Here is a 16,613-nt window from a genome sequence, read left to right as displayed (position 1 = left end):
TTTGTAATTCCTCTAGACGTTAATGGCGATTTGTCTTTTTAAACAAGTAATGAAATCACACCTCTGGAGTACAGAACAAAGTGTAAATAAACCCCAAACTTAACATCATTCCTGTAAACTAGCACATAAATATAAAGGTGTGTCCTTCTCAATGAGCTTTGAAACATCTGCAGTTGTGTTGCAAAGAATTTCATTAGCTCCTCTCATATATCATGCAAACTTTTTTTCAAAAAAATTGATTTTGAGGGCCTACAGACAATCCGGCCGTTCTTTGTGAACTCAACATGAGCTGAATGTCACATAGCCTATAAAAAACAACTTAATCGCTGTTAGAAATGAAGAATTCCAACACGAAAAGTGCCTTTAGACTTCGTCTTTATTCGGGCATATGAATGAACAATTAACCAGCTTGGGAGACAATGCTCAAACTCACAAAACTCTATGTCGGGAATATATAGTGAAAGACTAAGGGGAGTCTGACCATCCTAACCAGTGATACCATACATGACATCATAAACGTTGTATAACAAATCTATAAATGGTCAATATCCAGTAAAGTTTCCTTCTGAGCCTTGCGGTCCGAAGGCTTCCACACAATGCATAGAATAGAATAGCATAGAGGGCTCTCTCTACAGCCGAACACTGGAGTCCACTTAATAGATGACAGATGTGCATTACATACTTACAAAGCAATCTTGAACATACAGAACTGTTCTCTGGACATGGCTGAGAGGGAGAAAACTATGACTTCTAACAATCACCATAACTTTTTGGAGACAGCTTGTTTTGTGTTTGCTGTAGTCGCTCATCCTTTTGATCGCTTTAGACAATTATATTTTGACTATTTTCAAAAATTTGTTGAATAAATCACTTGTCTTTAGGGTTAATATTTGATCTGATGACCTTCCATCTGAATCACCCTAAAAAAGTATACCTTTATTGCATACTTTTAACAAGAGTACTTATTATGGAAATCATTTACTGTAAAATAATATTCTTAAGTGTGAACTAAATGTAATATTTCTTGACACTTAATTGCAATTACAATGTAAATTTATTTTTAATGCAATTATCTGAACTTTAAAGTGCTTCTTTGGCCCACTTAAGTAGGACTTAAAGTGATAGTTCACCCAAAAATGAAAGTTCTGTCATTAATTACTCACCCTCATGTCGTTCCAAGACTTTCGTCTATCTTCGGAACACAAATGAGTATCTTTTTGATGAAATCTGAGAGCTTTCTATCCCTCCATTGACAGCTACCCAACTACCACTTTAACACTTCAAAAAGTTCATAAAGAGATAGTTGGTTTAGTCCAAAATTTTCTGAAGAGATTCAGGCTATTATTTACATTTAAACATTGATCAGTGGACATAAACAGAAGCTCAACCGAACTGGCTTGACGCGCAAAAACAACCCTCATTGGTTCTTGCAGAAGCTCAAAAGTGCTGCGTAACACACAAGAATAAACCTCATTGGTTCTTGCAGAAGCTCAATCGTGCTGCGTAACACACAAGAATTAACTTAATTGGTTCTTGAGGAAACTCAAACGTGATGCGTAACACGAGAATGAACCTCATTGTTCTTGCAGAAGCTCAAACGTGCTGCGTAACATGAGAATGAACCTCATTGGTTCTTGAGGAAGCTCTAACGTGCTGCGTAACATGAGAATGAACCTCATTTGTTCTTGAGGAAGCTCAAACGTGCAGCGTAACATGAGAATGAACCTCATTGGTTCTTGAGGAAGCTCTAACGTGCTGCGTAACATGAGAATGAACCTCATTGGTTCTTGAGGAAGCTCTAACGTGCTGCGTAACATGAGAATGAACCTCATTGGTTCTTGTGGAAGCTCAAAAGTGCTGCATGACATGAGAATGAACCTCATTGGTTCTTGCTGAAGCTCAAAAGTGCTGCGTGACACGAGAATGAACCTCATGCGTTCTTGCATGTCAAGCGAACATGCTAGAGCTACTGTTTACCACAACTGATGTACGAGTTAATAAATGTTTATATGTGAATAAATGCCTAAATTCAATCTGTTTATCATATAAAGCGATCTTTTTGAAGCGTCAAAGTGGTAGTTGTGTAGCTGTCTATGAAGGGACAGAAAGCTCTCAGATTCAATCAAAAAGATCTTCATTTGTGTTCCGAAGACGAACGAAAGTCTTAAGGGTTTGGAAAGACATGAGGGTAAGAAATTAATGACATTTATTTTATTTTATAGTGAACTAACCCTTTAAGTACATCAACCTTTTAACTTTATTACAAGTGCACTTTTTAAGTGTGTTAAGAAACAATCATTAAAGTGTACTCTCTTTAAATACACTAGAGTGGCCTTTTATTTCAATATTATATTATCTGCGACTGCAAGTAGTTAAAAAAAAGTACAATACAAGTGGACATTCAATACAGTTAAGTGTACTTCTTTTTCCAAGGTTTCTTGATGTTTTGTCCATAAGATATATATATATATATATATATATATATATATATAAGATTATTTAGGCAAAAAAGTGCACTTTGACAGCTGTGTGTCTTTTCATTTGTATCAAAACAGTATTCAAGAGGAAGAAGTTACTAAGAAAAAAATAACTCAGCAACATACAACATACTTGTGTGCGAAACCAAAGTGATTCATATGCATCTGACTAAAGCCACACATTGGCTGAAGTGCAGACAATATACAGAAAATAGAGTATCATCACTGTAAAATCATAAAAAATCGTAATGCTTATGTCCAAGATGGTCTCATACAAGTGCTTGGATATGGTTGTGTTTATCCCGGAATCACATCCATGGCGATATTCAGTTCAGCAGTACTCTTGCCCGCAATATATTTCTTAAAAACGTGTTCAAAAGATCGTCTAACCCTCTTCTGGAATTGAAAAACTATGGCAAAGCCCTTGTGGGGAGTATGGGCTGGAATTAAAGACAGGCTGTCTGAGGCAGCTCTCCAGGTCAATGGGAAGTACAGTTTGACTTGTGAAAGTGCTCTGCCCTACATCTCCTGTTCCCACACTCCTCTCATTCTCTTCCACTCTACCATCCTTCTTGGAAGCTATCTGAGGGGAAGAGAGGAGGCCTTCAAGAACGCCCAATCCGAGTGCTCCATCCATGGCTAAGAAGCTATTAAAACGCCCATGTATCACGGGAATACGGGTTAAATCCCAACTGAAGTCATGATTTGATGGAGACACCAACAAAGGGAACTGGTCCTCCTCCTTTAGTTCTTCCTCTGTAGTCTCAGAGACGTCTTCATTTCTCTGTGAAGCGGTCAATAACTGAGGTTTATAAGGAGAATCAATGCAAATCACGTCCGCCGTGGACGTTTCTGTGACGTGAAGAACAGTTGGATAAGAGTCTTGCCTCTCCCAAGACGGATCAACTTCCTCAATGGGAGTTAAGGGAGGATCGTTGTCTCCAGAAAGAGGTCCCCAGGGGCCATAGCTGTCATCCTTAGAGGAACAAAAAGGTATTGGTAAGTATGGAGATGCAGTATGAAGACAATGTCTAATAATAGTTGCAATAACAGGTGCAATTTCATATCATAACTATAATGCACTTTGACTATAATCAAGTATGTTGAAGGTATTTCGATGTTTACCTTTACAAAACTGCATAATGTCAATGATAGTTTTAGACAGTGCGGTCTGCTTTTACTATCTTTTCTTAACTCAATTACAAACAGCATGTTGCATAGTCATCAGTGAGCTATAATACAGGCATGAACATGGGATAAGGCCTCTATAAAATAAAAAAATTGTTTTACTTCAGCCATTGTAGAAGGCTTATGACTCCTGTTATTGTGTGAAATGTGAATATTGGCAATCTCCTGTTACAATATTGTACAATCAAAATTCAATGTTGACAGATTCTGAGGACATCCATAACCATGTAATTTCTGCTACTGTGCCTCATAATGTTTTTTTTTTAACTGATCATCTGTACCCATACCGAACTTGACACCTCCTGCTCGTCCAGTTGATTTGTGAATGCTGTTTTTTTTTGTGTGTGTGTGTGCGTTTTTGTTTTTGCCAATACAATCAATGCGTTAGCTGTTATGTTAAGGTTCAGTGACCTTCTGAAGTTCAGTATGTTTTTCTATTGGAGATGGATGACAGCTTCAGAAGAGTGAAAATGCCGTTTTCCCATTTGATCACAATGTATCTGAATTACGGTAATGTAATCCCTCCAGCCTTGTGAGATACTGACCAAACCCACTTCACAAGATCTCATTGACATCTCACTGATCTAAAATGACATTGTATAAACAATTACCTTTAGTAGTTTTATAGCATTGCTGTTATCGAATTTCGGTAAATTTTCAAAAATCCAATAGACTCCCATGGACATGCACATTTTCATCATTCTGTGAAAAGATTTTTTAAGAAATAAAAGTAAGTTATACACAAACAAACACTCACCTAACTTCACCTAACAACTACACATTATATTAAGCTTATTTTAAATAAAATGGCCATTGTTTTATCACAACAATTTGCTCTGAACTCTCCACTTCACACTGGCTGTGACTGCAACATTATTAAAGACTGCAAGCAAGCCACATTGTGAAACTACTTGCACAAATGAAAGTGCAAACGCTTAGTAACATCAAAACCCCCTAGTTCAGCATGTCACCTTTGCCGCACACATTTCAGGTACATCAGGTTGGCCAGGATCACTACAGGAACAGCAGCAGCCAAACAAATTCCAGCTATCATTCCACCTGGAAAGTACACATTAACATGAAATGGTATTGTTGGAACAATTCCTTCATTAACTGTTTTATAATATCTTTGAAATCACTTTATAAGTGCATGCTTTGTGAATGATGCATGAATATTATTCAGTGTCTTGTGTATGCACGGTATGCAGCCCTAACCCATACCCTACACAATGAGTAATACTGTAGTCAAAACGTGCACTGAAACTCATACTGATTCTCTTAAAGCGATAGTATGACTTTCTTTCGTCGCTGGAACACAATAAAAAATTTTTTTCAATGTCTCAGGGTTTTTTGTTCATCCAATGAAAGTCAATTGGGTCCAGTGTTGATTTGGATCTCAATGACTTTGACTAGACAAAAACAAAATATTTTGTGTTCCACAGACATAAGAAAGCAGTACCAGGGAACGACATGAATAGGAGTAAACAATGATGACAGAATTTTAATATTTCAATATAGCAACACTCTTCACATCTTTTTGTCAAATACCGTATTTAAAAAAACACCTCTACAGAACATTTCTGTAAAGATATACATGCTTGTAATACCCTGGTAATCCAGAGTTCTCGCGAGAGCACAAGTTGAATTTGCTCAGCGCGTTACTCTGGTGTCGAGTAATGTTGCTCATTAAATATGCCCCTCGATCTGAGCTGCACCAATCACATCGGGTTATCTGATATAGGCGGGCCAAAGGTGAGCTAAACAGATGACGACAGCGCTGTGACGTCAAAGTCATCAGCAAACATTGCAAGATGGCTATGAATGAATATCAGTTGTTTGAAACGGCTTTGGCCGCTACAATGAACGAGTTAGACTTGGCTTTTTATCTAAAACAGGAACAGAAGACACCGCTCGAATCGTTCCTTTGCAAGAAGGACGTTTTTGCTGTTTTGCCGACCGGATACGGTAAGAGTATAATCTACCACTGGTAGCTAAGCGTATGGGGTTTATTGTTGTGATTGGTCGTAGTGTTATCCAATTGCGTGCAGTGAGATTTTCAAATGCATGCTTGGTGCCGCCCCTCGAGCTGGGCGATTTTCATTAGTCGACGCCAGACCATTCATCTTTTAGATTTAGGTCTGGATTTCCAGGCTATGCTTGTAATTGATTGTGGTCAAACTATTGTGATTTAAAGGATTAGTTCATTTCAGAATTAAAATTTCCTGATAATTTATTCACCCCCACGTCATCCAAGATGTTCATGTCTTTCTTTCTTCAGTCGAAAAGAAATTAAGGTTTTTGAGGAAAACATTCCAGGATTTTCTCCATATAGTGGACTTCAATGGGGTACAACGGTTTGAAGGTCCAAATTGCAGTTTCAATGCTCTACACGATCCCAGCCGAGGAATAAGGGTCTTATCTAGCGAAAAGATCGGTCATTTAAGAAAAACAAAAAAAACATTTATATACTTTTTGACCACAAATGCTCGTTTCTGCGATGCACCACGCATTACGTAATCACGTTGAAAGGTCACGCATGTTCCGGGTTCTAAAAGGTAGGGTGAAGAAAGAAAGACATGAACGTCTTGGATGACGTGGGGGTGAGTAAATTATCAGGAAATTTAAATTCTGAAGTGAACCAAAGTTTCTCCACACAGTAAATCCCCCAGCTAACAAACATTTTATTAACATTACTGGAAGAATGGTTGTTCATAACTATGAGAGAACCTTGCCAGAATGTTAGCCAAAGGTGCTAAGTTAGCCAAAGTACAATGCTTGGTTTTAAAGATCCTTGACCTTTCTCGTCTATTTCATTAGAGAATGCACCTGTTGTCTTGTCTGAACTGGGTTGATATGATAGTTTGCTGGGACAACAGCAGGTGGCAGGTTTTCCTTTGGGCCCTTCACCCGCAGAATTCCATGCAGAGACCAGAATATCGAAACATTCCTGTGGACCCTGCAGCTTCCAACTCAAACGTCTAGGAAATGTGTAAGGCACATTTTCTGCAAGCGGAGCACACACAAAACATGAGGAGATGACGACTGTTTCTTAATGGATGTTTTTTTCAGCAGAAAATAATATAAAACATTAATTTGCATCACTCTCTGTTTAGACTAGATAGCTGACAGTTTCTCTTTAAACCAGGTTTCATGATTCAGGGTCAAAGGCATAAGAGTAACTCTGTAGAATGAAACATGAAATTTAACTGTTAAGCAGGGTGGAGATATTTAACACAGAGAGAAAGATGTTATGTACGGTTTTGTCTCCTCTGCATTTTTTGACATTGTTACACCACAGGATCATAACAGACATGTTTTAGAAACTGATGTCTGTTTAACAGCTTGGTTAGAGAAGCTACGTTGGAGACAGAAACATTTGCAATAGCCACATGCTTTCCGCTGATGCCTCTACTTCCTGTCATGCCAAAAGCCACATGTTAAGAATAGCTGCTGCTATGTCTCACTCGCTCTAGCAGAGCTGTAGCGCCAAGAACACACAGAAATGACATAGAAGACAGGAAGAGACTGCATCTACAATGACGCACAGCAGGGATGAAAGACCATATAAACCGCAATTTTCTCTCTAATAATTTTAACCGCAATCATCTCTCTAATAATTTTGTTCACCAGAAGGTTTTTTTTTTTTTTTTTTTTTTTTTTATAAATGAAGGAACTGAAAGTCATCTGCCATGGTCCTAAGCATGTGAGGCTCATCAATGAATAGTTTTCAGTTTCAGTTAAATCTGACATATCATGGGCCTGTCCCTTTGAGAGTGACATCTTTTTTCCAACACTTGTACATTTTATTTTCTCTTGCAATAATAAAATATTAACTCAACACTACCATAAATAACAACAAGCTGCAGTAGATCAAGTTTAAGTCATCTGGATTTTCAAAGAAACTTTTTGAGCCTTACTGGCAAAGCAAAACGACCCAAAAAAAGACCCAAACCTGCACATATACATAAACTGGTAGAACTGCACTACTGTTAAAAGTATTATTCTTTAAAAAGATTTATTCTGAAAAATGCATCATGATTTCCACAAAAAGCAGCCTAACATTTTCAACATTTATAATAATAATAAATGTTTCTTGAGCAGCAAATCAGCATATCAGAATGATTTCTGAAGGGTCATGTGACACTGAAGACTGGAGTAATGGCTGCTGAAAATTCTGCTTTGCCATGACAGCAATAAATTACATTTTAAAATATAAACACATTATAAAACAGTGATTTAGTATTGTAATCCTATTTCACAATACTGTTTTTCCTGTATTTTTGATCAAATAAATGCAGCCCTGGTGAGCATAAGAGACTTTGTTCAAAAAATAATATTACGACCCCAAATTTTTAAACAGTAGTGCATATCCCTGCTGAAAAAAACTGTGTATACCAGTCTAAGCTGGTTTGCTGGTCTTAGATGATTAAAATGTTGTTGTTGTTTTTTTCTTCTTTTTTTTTGCTGGTTTATGCTTCTCACCCAGCCTGGCTAAGCTGGTCTTCAGCTTCGTTGTTGCATCAGTGTATGATTTAAAATCAGTAAATAATATCTCTGAACGAAAATCTTAAACAGCCTGGTCCAGCTGGTCTCTTGGTTGGTTTTAGAAGGGTTTTTGGGCACTTTTTAGCTGGTGAGGCTAGTAGATCAGCTGGCTGAACAATAGCTTGTCCAGGCTGGGAGACCAGCGAAAAACCATCAGTTTAGGATTAGGCTGGTATATTATTATTTTTTTAAGAATATTGTTTAAGAATAATTCACCAATGCAACAACAATTAAAAAGATATAAAACCGAAACCTTTTAAAAGTGGTTCTCATGTTAGATGCTTCCAAAATCAATTTTACACTTATTTACATAGCTTATTTACACTAAATGTTTTGCAGTATTAGCTCAGAATAACTCTGAGTTTTAGAACTGTAATGTAGAAGTGTAGGGGAGTGGGTTTACTGGAAGAGGATGTGAACTTTTTCAGTAAATGGTGGAAAACCCAGCTGCTAAACTGTGGGTGTGACAGTGATGAGTCTCAAACCAAAGACAGGTAGAGTCTTTCCACTGTGCTAAATGCATGAAGGTGCACTGCATCACTTGTGGAGTGAGGTTAAAGACACCTGAGGTGTTTTGGAAAAAAAACTACAACAACATTGCTTTTATGTCGAGAAAGTGTAAAAAAAAAAACAAATGTTCTGATTCTCTGTGTACAAACCATGTGACTCCTCCCCTCTGCCACATTCAGACATAAACCACAGCCCAAGTTAACACACTCACAAACAACTGTTTTACTCACGGTTCTGGATAAGTCTCTTGTCTCTATGTCTCTGGAAATAAATGGTGTAGTTTGTGATAAATCCCCTTTGTTTTTTTTGAGCGAGCTCGTCCCATTGGATCAAAATCTGCTTTTCCCCGGCTACAGTCGTAATTGATACATCTGGACCGGATAGAGGCTCTAAAATAAAAAAAAACAGAAGAGGTGCATTAAGTGCATCTTCAATCACTGAGTAGCAAAATGTTAAACAATTGATATAAACTCTTTAACTTTTTGTATTTACAACCTACCCATAAACTGACTAACTTTTGACAAATTCTCTGTTACTGCCCTCTTGTGGCAATTTCGAGGGAAGGAAGGGATTATTGCTATACTTTTTGGTTTTTATTGTTCTTTTGAAAGAGTTTTTTAGCCTAATGTTTTAAAAACATATTAGTAAATAGTAGGCCTACTTATATTACTAAATTAAGTAACTGTAATATTGTTAATCAAATGTATAACTTAATAGAGTCAGATATAATTAAACTAGGCCTACTAGTTATAGCTATAGGCTATATTATAAATATGAAAAAAAAAGGAAAAAAAAGATTTTAAACATTTTAAAATAGACACCTCATCCACACTTATATGAGGTGTAACATGAACAGTTGTGTACAATGTTTATGTGCACTACCGTTCAAAAGTTCTTGAGCAATAAATCAGCATAATAGAATGATTTCTGAAGGATCACGGTGTGACACTGAAGACTAGAGTAATGATGCTAAGAATTCTCCTTTGCCATCACAGTAATAAATTACATTTTTAAATATATTAAAATAGAAAACAGCTATTTTAAATCGTAATTTTTTAAGTAAACATGTACTTACTCTTTTCCCTGGCATAAACCTGAACAAATGCAGGATCTGAAACTCCACTGGCTTCTTCAGCATATAATGAAATGTTATACAGGACACCGGCTTGCATACCTGTGAGTTCAGAATTGTTTAAGGGCTTTATAAATGAAACTTAGATACGTAACATATTATAGGCTACTGTGTTTTTCAAACCCTTTTTAATTATTTTAACCCTTAGATTTTAAGATCAATTATTTCTTACCTTGTAGCAATGTAAAATTATAGTCTTTTCCTAATCTCTTCCATTCTAAGTGCACTGGGCTTTGTTGCCACTGTACAACAAAACCCAGAATGCCCTCCACTTCCTCATGAGACATGTCCCATGCTAGAAGCACACTGCCCCCTGCTGCTGGGACTGAATATGTTATCATGGGAGCTGGTTTATCTGTGACACAAACACAAAGAGAGAAATGTAGGACTTTCTTACAGACGGAGATTGGCGAGGTTAAGGGTGCTACACTTTCTGTGTCCTACAAAACTCAAATAAATCAACTGTTTCTCACCTGTCCATATCAAGCTCACAGGTGTGGGTGGGGAGGACCCGGCTGATGTCACAGCACTCACGTTAACCTCTGCTACGCTCAGCTGAAGTGTCTGATGGGTGACATGAGCTGAGCAGTTCAGTTCATGGATCTTGCCTTCTTCTATATAAGATAACTTGTAATATAACAAATCTCCACTGTAATTTTCTGGTTTATAGTGCTGGAAGATGCAGGAGAAATACATAGTCAGCAAGTGAGTTACTGTTCAGGGCAAAGGGCTGTGATGTTTTGTTTTTTCTTCATATATGACATTACAAATCATTCTTTTTAGTCAGTTCTTTCAATGACCTGCCTGATGTGGTTCACAAATGGGACTGAATGATTCATTTACAAACTGGACTGACCTGGTTCATAAACTCACTGACTGCAGCAGTTCTCGAGTGGGATGGAAAAATTTAGTTTCAGTCTGTTCCTCACATAAAGCAGTGAGTGTACAGATTAATAATACCCAGCTAACAGGGAACATTCTCAAAAGATTCTGTCAAGGTTCTCTTAAAGTTATGAACAAATTTTTTTCCAGTAATGTTAATAGAATGTTCGTTCAAAGTTATCTGGTCTTTATTTCACCTCTCTGCTTTAGATGTGGTACAGAAGTACAAAAGATGTGGTACAGTGGTACAAAAAAATATTCTACCTGGTTGTGTCCTAAAGTGAAGGGGTTTGGGGTGCAAGTATATGATATTATATCACAGATTCATGGAAATGATTTTCCAATGGACCCAGAGTTGTGTTTATTAGGTAATTCTATTACGCTTACTGAAATGTTGTTGATAATAGCAAAATTTCGACACTGATGTGCCGATTGGATTGTGGTTGTCGGAGGTTTGCAGCTGTGTACTTTTAGAGAAGATCACATAGTCAATGAGGAGCAGGAATTAATTATTTTATAAAATCTGGAAACCCTTTTGGAATTATATAATAAATAGTGCCACATAATTTGACACTTAACAGTTGATTCTCTTTTTTGTTTGTGTATGTATGTTTTTCCTTTGTGCTTTGTCTGATGTTCGTTGTCATTATTGTGATATTTGAAAAAATCTAAATACAATTTTCCAAAACGTTACCTGGTCTCAAACCGCTAGCACAAAAAGATTATTTATACATCGTTATGGAACTTTTTTTCTGAAACGTATTAGTTGGATGTTTATCTAACATTTTTTAAATGTAACTATTTGTTTCAGAATGTTCAGACAACATTCAAAATGAACATTCCCAGAATGATAAAATAGAATGTTCACTTAACGTTCAAAATCAAGACAAGAAAAAACATTTTAAAAAACTGGACATAATGATTGTTAAGAGAACATTCAGAAATACATTTTTTATAACTTTTTGGGAACATTAGCAAAACATGAAGGTATCATTGTTACAGTGTAATTATATATTTAAGAACTGAGTAATTTTAATTAACAACAACTTACTATAGGGTTAGCGTAGGATTAGGTTTTGGTTGAGGGTTAGTTGGATGTAATTATGCATAATTTATGGTAAGTACACAAGGACACTGTAAAAAAAAAAGTGTTACCGCAAAATGTTCTTAGATTTGTGTTAGCTGGGTTAAATTATTTGAAGCTTGGCAACTAATCTCTCGTAAGGTCAAGTCATAGCACAAATAGAAAAAAAGCTCAAAAGAAGGTCAAAAGAAACAATAAAATATTTTAACAGCCATTGTTATGTCAACAATCTATTCAGCTCTTCAAAGAATTTACATATTCGAGGGATTCTTTAAAGCTACTTCTGAGATTGACTGAAAATTATATTTCGTTCAAAATATCCAGTGGGGTCCAAACATCATTGCAAATCTGGGATTCACAATCTACTTTAAAATGGAAATAAACCAAATTTCAGGACTTTGAAATAATAAAACCAACAGAAATTTCAGAAAATTAAGCTAAGAATTAAGATTTCTAGGTCACTAATCATTAAGAAAAAAATGTGACAAGGACCATGAAAAATCCTTTGTATATAAAGTCAATTTTTTATATAAAAAGGTAATATTTAAGGTGCTGTTTAAGTAACTTAATGCACACGACCGTTCAAAAGTTTGGGGGCAGTTAGATATTCTCTTTAAAGAAATGAATCACGCATTAAATAAATGTTGTTCTTTTGAACTTTCTATTCTTCAAAGAATCATGAAAAATTATCAAGGTAAATATTACCTATTTTTATTTGAAAATCATTTTTCTTGAGCACCAAATCAGCATATTAGAATGATTTCTGAAGGATCATGTGACACTGAAGACTGGCGTAATGATGCTGAAAATTCAGCTTTGCCATCACAGGAATAAATCACATTAAATATTTTAAATTGTTCACAATATTAGTGTTTTTACTGTATTTTTGATCAAACAAATGTAGCTTGGTGGGCATAAAAGACTTAAAAAAAACATTTTTTTGATAAAAACTTATCAACCCCAAACTGTTGAACGGTTGTAGGTTGGTTGTACTGTTACCTTCCACAACACTGTGACATTCTGAAGTCCATTTGTTCTGGTCCTGTTGATGACTCTCCACACATCAAGTTTGTGTGAGGGTGCTAGAGCATTTAAACAATTTTATTATTAAACCATTTGCAGGTAAAACACATTTAAACTCACTTCATCTGACTATTGAAAATGTACAAAAGAAATGTTAAGGAATTACCTATCCCAGGGCTGGTTATATTGAAGGGATGACTCCACATGCTGCAGTTTGCTGAAGTAACACACACTCTCAGCTCAAACTGATAGAGCATCAGCGGCTTTAAAGTTTCCTGCATCAAAATGCATCCAGCTAGGAGCTCTGTTACTCTTCCCAGGTCCTGATCAAATACAAGAGCAAAATTCTCTACAACTTGCTAATGGACAACTTGCTTTAAACCAGTACACATTTTTCACAAATCCTCTCACCCAGTCCTGGTCATTATGCGCTCTTCTGAACCTCACACTTGGTTTCAGTACATCTTCTGAGCCAGTCCAGTATATTGTAGGAGAAAGAGCACCATTTTCAAACACAACTTGCGTTATCTCCGGAGTGCTCGGGATCACTGAACAAAAACAAAACGTCATAAAAATCAACATATCATTCAGGCTAGACAAATCTATGCGTATTTGGTATGTCAAAACATTACCACTTTTACTGAGCAGAAGAAAAAGAGATCATGATATGATCAAAATGAGAAAGTGCTTCAGAAATGAGTAAGTGTGTGTAGTTTAGTCTCTTACCAATGTCCCAAATCGAGAAGGGGAAATTATAGTGCGACTCTCCTAATGCATTTTGACCTCTTACATGGACTGTGTAATTCATGTTCTCATCAAACAGCGATCGTGGAATAGAGAAAGTACAGTCCTTGTCCGTCTTATACAGGAGAAACTGAGATGTACTGTTGCTTTGCAAAGAGAGAAAGACATTGAAGAAAGATAAAGTAGAAGAAAGGCTGTTTTGATCTTTAATATGTTTGAGAAAGGACAAAGTCGCATATAAAATGTACAAGACCGCCTCGATGTTATCAAACTGTCCAAATAGGACATACTTACTGAAATGTCACTCTGAAATTTGTAGTTAAATGTGTTTCGGTTGTGACCGTCAGAGAGCAGTTAACAAACTCCGAATGTTGGTATGTGACGCAGCTGATATTCGGTTTACCTGGAGGGTCTAAAGCAGAAAATTAATTAATAGCTGGATATTATTAACCAAAAACTGTTAATTGTCACAATCACAACTATCTATAATTTTTAACAAAAGAAAAACAATTCAGATAATTACTATTAGCATCATAACAGCATTATTACATTATACTTTCACGCATATTCAAATAATTTGAAATGTTACAGAGATTCAATTCATGTATTTTCTTATATATTTATATTTCATGATCTAGTTAACAAATGTGTTTTTTTTTCTTCTTTTAACCCTTAAAAATCATTTACATTTAGTCAGACTGATTTATTCAATACATTTTTTGACTTGAATAAAATGAGGTAATGGAGATGTTAATGTGATAATAAATGTGTCCTAGCGTCTATATGGGGCAGAGCGTGTGAATACAGATAAACATGCGAACTTACAGCCAGCTTGGAGATCTCTGCCACAAACACTGTGCCATGTGTCTCCCTCCTTCACCTTGCAGAGTAGTGAAAATTTTGTCCGATTGATGACTATTTGTGTTTTTATTACGGAGCAATTCCTTGCTTCGAAAACTGTCTGTCCGTTGTAATCTATGGCAAAGAGTCTGCCACAGTGCTGAGTGTCTGACTGGCAGACTACAGTCAAGTTGGAGCCCATGGGGATGACATCTGAGTCTACTATCAACTTTCCAACACATCTGATTCTGTAGAAGTCTAAGCAGAGAGAGAGAAAAAACTATTCATATATAAGCTTGTTCATGAAATTATTTTAAGCAGCATCACAATAACTTTACTCACCACAGAATTTGCCGCTAAAGAGGAGTAAAAAGACCACCTGCCAGACTCTGAAGACAAAATCCATTTCATGCCTTTCTGGGTCTCTGTGATTATCAGTGAATATTGAATCAAATATTTTTTCCTACACTTCATGCCTGGTCCTTAAGTTTCTTCTCCTGCCTGCTCTGAAACAAACCAGCATGTAGTCAGAAAAGAAATGAGGTTACCTTGCATACCGTCATCCCTTTTTAAAGATGTCACATAAATGGGGTCATATCTGTACACATTTAATTTCAAAGGCGGAAAAAAACACCACCAAAGTAGAACATTATCAATGACACGCTTGCGATATGTTATATAGTCAGCATTCTCATGAGCGATAGGCTACTTAATGTCACAAGCGTAATCTTTTTATGTCAACCTTGTTTTCTCAGACTTGCTTTGCTCTTTTAAGGGCCAGTGACCTAGATCTGTGGTATTTTTGCCTGTTCTGAAACTCTGAACATCTGCTTCAACAGTTAGGCATCCTACTTATTAAACCACCTTTTTAGTCAGCACCGTTTATTTATTAACTGCTAGCAAACAGTCAGACTTCACTGTACAGCAAACTAAACTAAAACTAAAATATGCTGATATTACATTAACTTTACCTTTAAAGTCATGAATTACAGATTAATGTTGAAAAAAATATGTAATTGAAAGAAAGATATGCATCAAAAGACAGAATATATTGTAGAAAAAGACCTTTACAAACCTTTCCTAATGCACTCAGAACAGTGATTTCTCCTCCATTTGGGCTCCTCTGCTGTTGCCATCATAAATGTATATTAGCTGCCTCAAAAGGACTGAGAGCTTTACATAACATCAGGTCACATCAGGAAAATGAGAACAATATTAATTCAGCAAATCCTTCTCACGAAGACCTATGATGTCTATCTTTAAGAGCTCTGTTGATATCAAAAATATACTTGGACGTAGTAAGGACAGAAATTTGAGGCTCTGGAACATCCAAAAAAGGCAGAATAAGCCATGTTGTCCTCTCTCGTTCCCTCTCACATGTGCTTAGCTTGTGAAAATAACACCACAGAACAACCTTCCTGCCTGCCCTAGATTTTTTGATCTCTTTTACACTTTAGTTTCCATCTTCAACTTCAAAGTGTTTCTGGGGAAAACCCATTGACATAGATAAGGAGAATCTGAGATACAGAGTAATTCAAAGAATGCACGAAATAACAGTATATAAATAAGCAGAGGTGTTTATAATAATAAACAATAAAACTAATAAACTCCACATAAACGGTGGGAACGACTGGCATGTTGTTGACTGTAAAGGTGTGGAAAATTGAAAATGAACAAAACAAAAGAAAACAATGTGGTTAGTGCCGACCCACCATTACAGTTTGTGTGAAACTAGCACATATAAACCACAGGAAAGACCACAAGTCTTAAATAAATAAAGTAAGGAGCAAGAAAAGATGAAATATTAAGATAACTAATTATTTGCATGTTAAACTTTATACATTTACTCGTGTTACTCAGAGATTTGGCGACAAAACCTCTTGAAATAGTTACTCATATCCTTTGTCACTTCAAAGCATTTGATTGCACAAGTGCTGACCTATAATGATGTTATCTCGGGAGTCATCTATCTTTAAAAGCCCTCTGTTAGACTAATTTAAGATCTTTTGAAGTGGGGAGAAAGATTCATAACCTATAATAATGGATGAGTTATCAAATATCACATTAAAAACATGTGTATGCCTCATTCTAAAAAGAGTTCAAAAAGCAACTTTATCATATATATGTCCTCATTTTGTAACATAAAAACATCAGGCGTGCACAAAATGTGGTTTTTTGACCTCAATTC

General features: G+C 36.2%; 1 protein-coding gene across 2 annotated transcripts; it reads right to left on the bottom strand.

Annotated features, from left to right (window-relative positions):
• Positions 1–364: 364 nt before the first annotated feature.
• Positions 365–15,782, bottom strand: il23r (interleukin 23 receptor). Of its 2 annotated transcripts, XM_084426312.1 has the most exons (16): positions 15,501–15,782; positions 14,768–14,931; positions 14,411–14,683; positions 13,880–13,997; positions 13,568–13,731; positions 13,253–13,389; positions 13,008–13,164; positions 12,818–12,900; positions 10,326–10,524; positions 10,025–10,207; positions 9,796–9,894; positions 8,951–9,109; positions 6,492–6,668; positions 4,637–4,724; positions 4,277–4,367; positions 365–3,453 (listed from the first exon to the last, which is right to left on the bottom strand). In XM_084426312.1, exons 2-16 carry the CDS (start codon positions 14,829–14,831, stop codon positions 2,863–2,865), a joined length of 2,583 nt encoding a protein of 860 aa, XP_084282438.1. In that variant the 5' UTR covers positions 14,832–14,931; positions 15,501–15,782; the 3' UTR covers positions 365–2,862. The 2 variants fall into 2 exon arrangements, with proteins under 2 accessions (XP_084282438.1, XP_084282439.1); XM_084426313.1 differs by lacking the exon at positions 15,501–15,782 and having other exon boundaries at positions 14,768–14,981.
• Between the last annotated feature and the right edge of the window lie 831 nt (positions 15,783–16,613).

The sequence above is a fragment of the Rutilus rutilus genome, assembly GCF_951802725.1.
Source record: "Rutilus rutilus genome assembly, chromosome: 12".
In the NCBI taxonomy this organism is placed as follows: Eukaryota; Metazoa; Chordata; class Actinopteri; order Cypriniformes; family Leuciscidae; genus Rutilus; species Rutilus rutilus.
This window is presented reverse-complemented; position numbering and strand designations above follow the sequence as displayed.

Coding starts and splice junctions, on each gene's coding strand:
- il23r (XM_084426312.1), bottom strand. CDS start 14,831: ATGGATTTTGTCTTCAGAGTCTGGCAGGTGGTCTTTTTACTCCTCTTT. Junction 13,998..14,410: donor CAGAGATCTCCAAGCTGGCT/GTAAGTTCGCAT, acceptor TTTCTGCTTTAG/ACCCTCCAGGTAAACCGAAT. Junction 9,110..9,795: donor GGTTTATGCCAGGGAAAAGA/GTAAGTACATGT, acceptor TTTTTATTTTAG/AGCCTCTATCCGGTCCAGAT.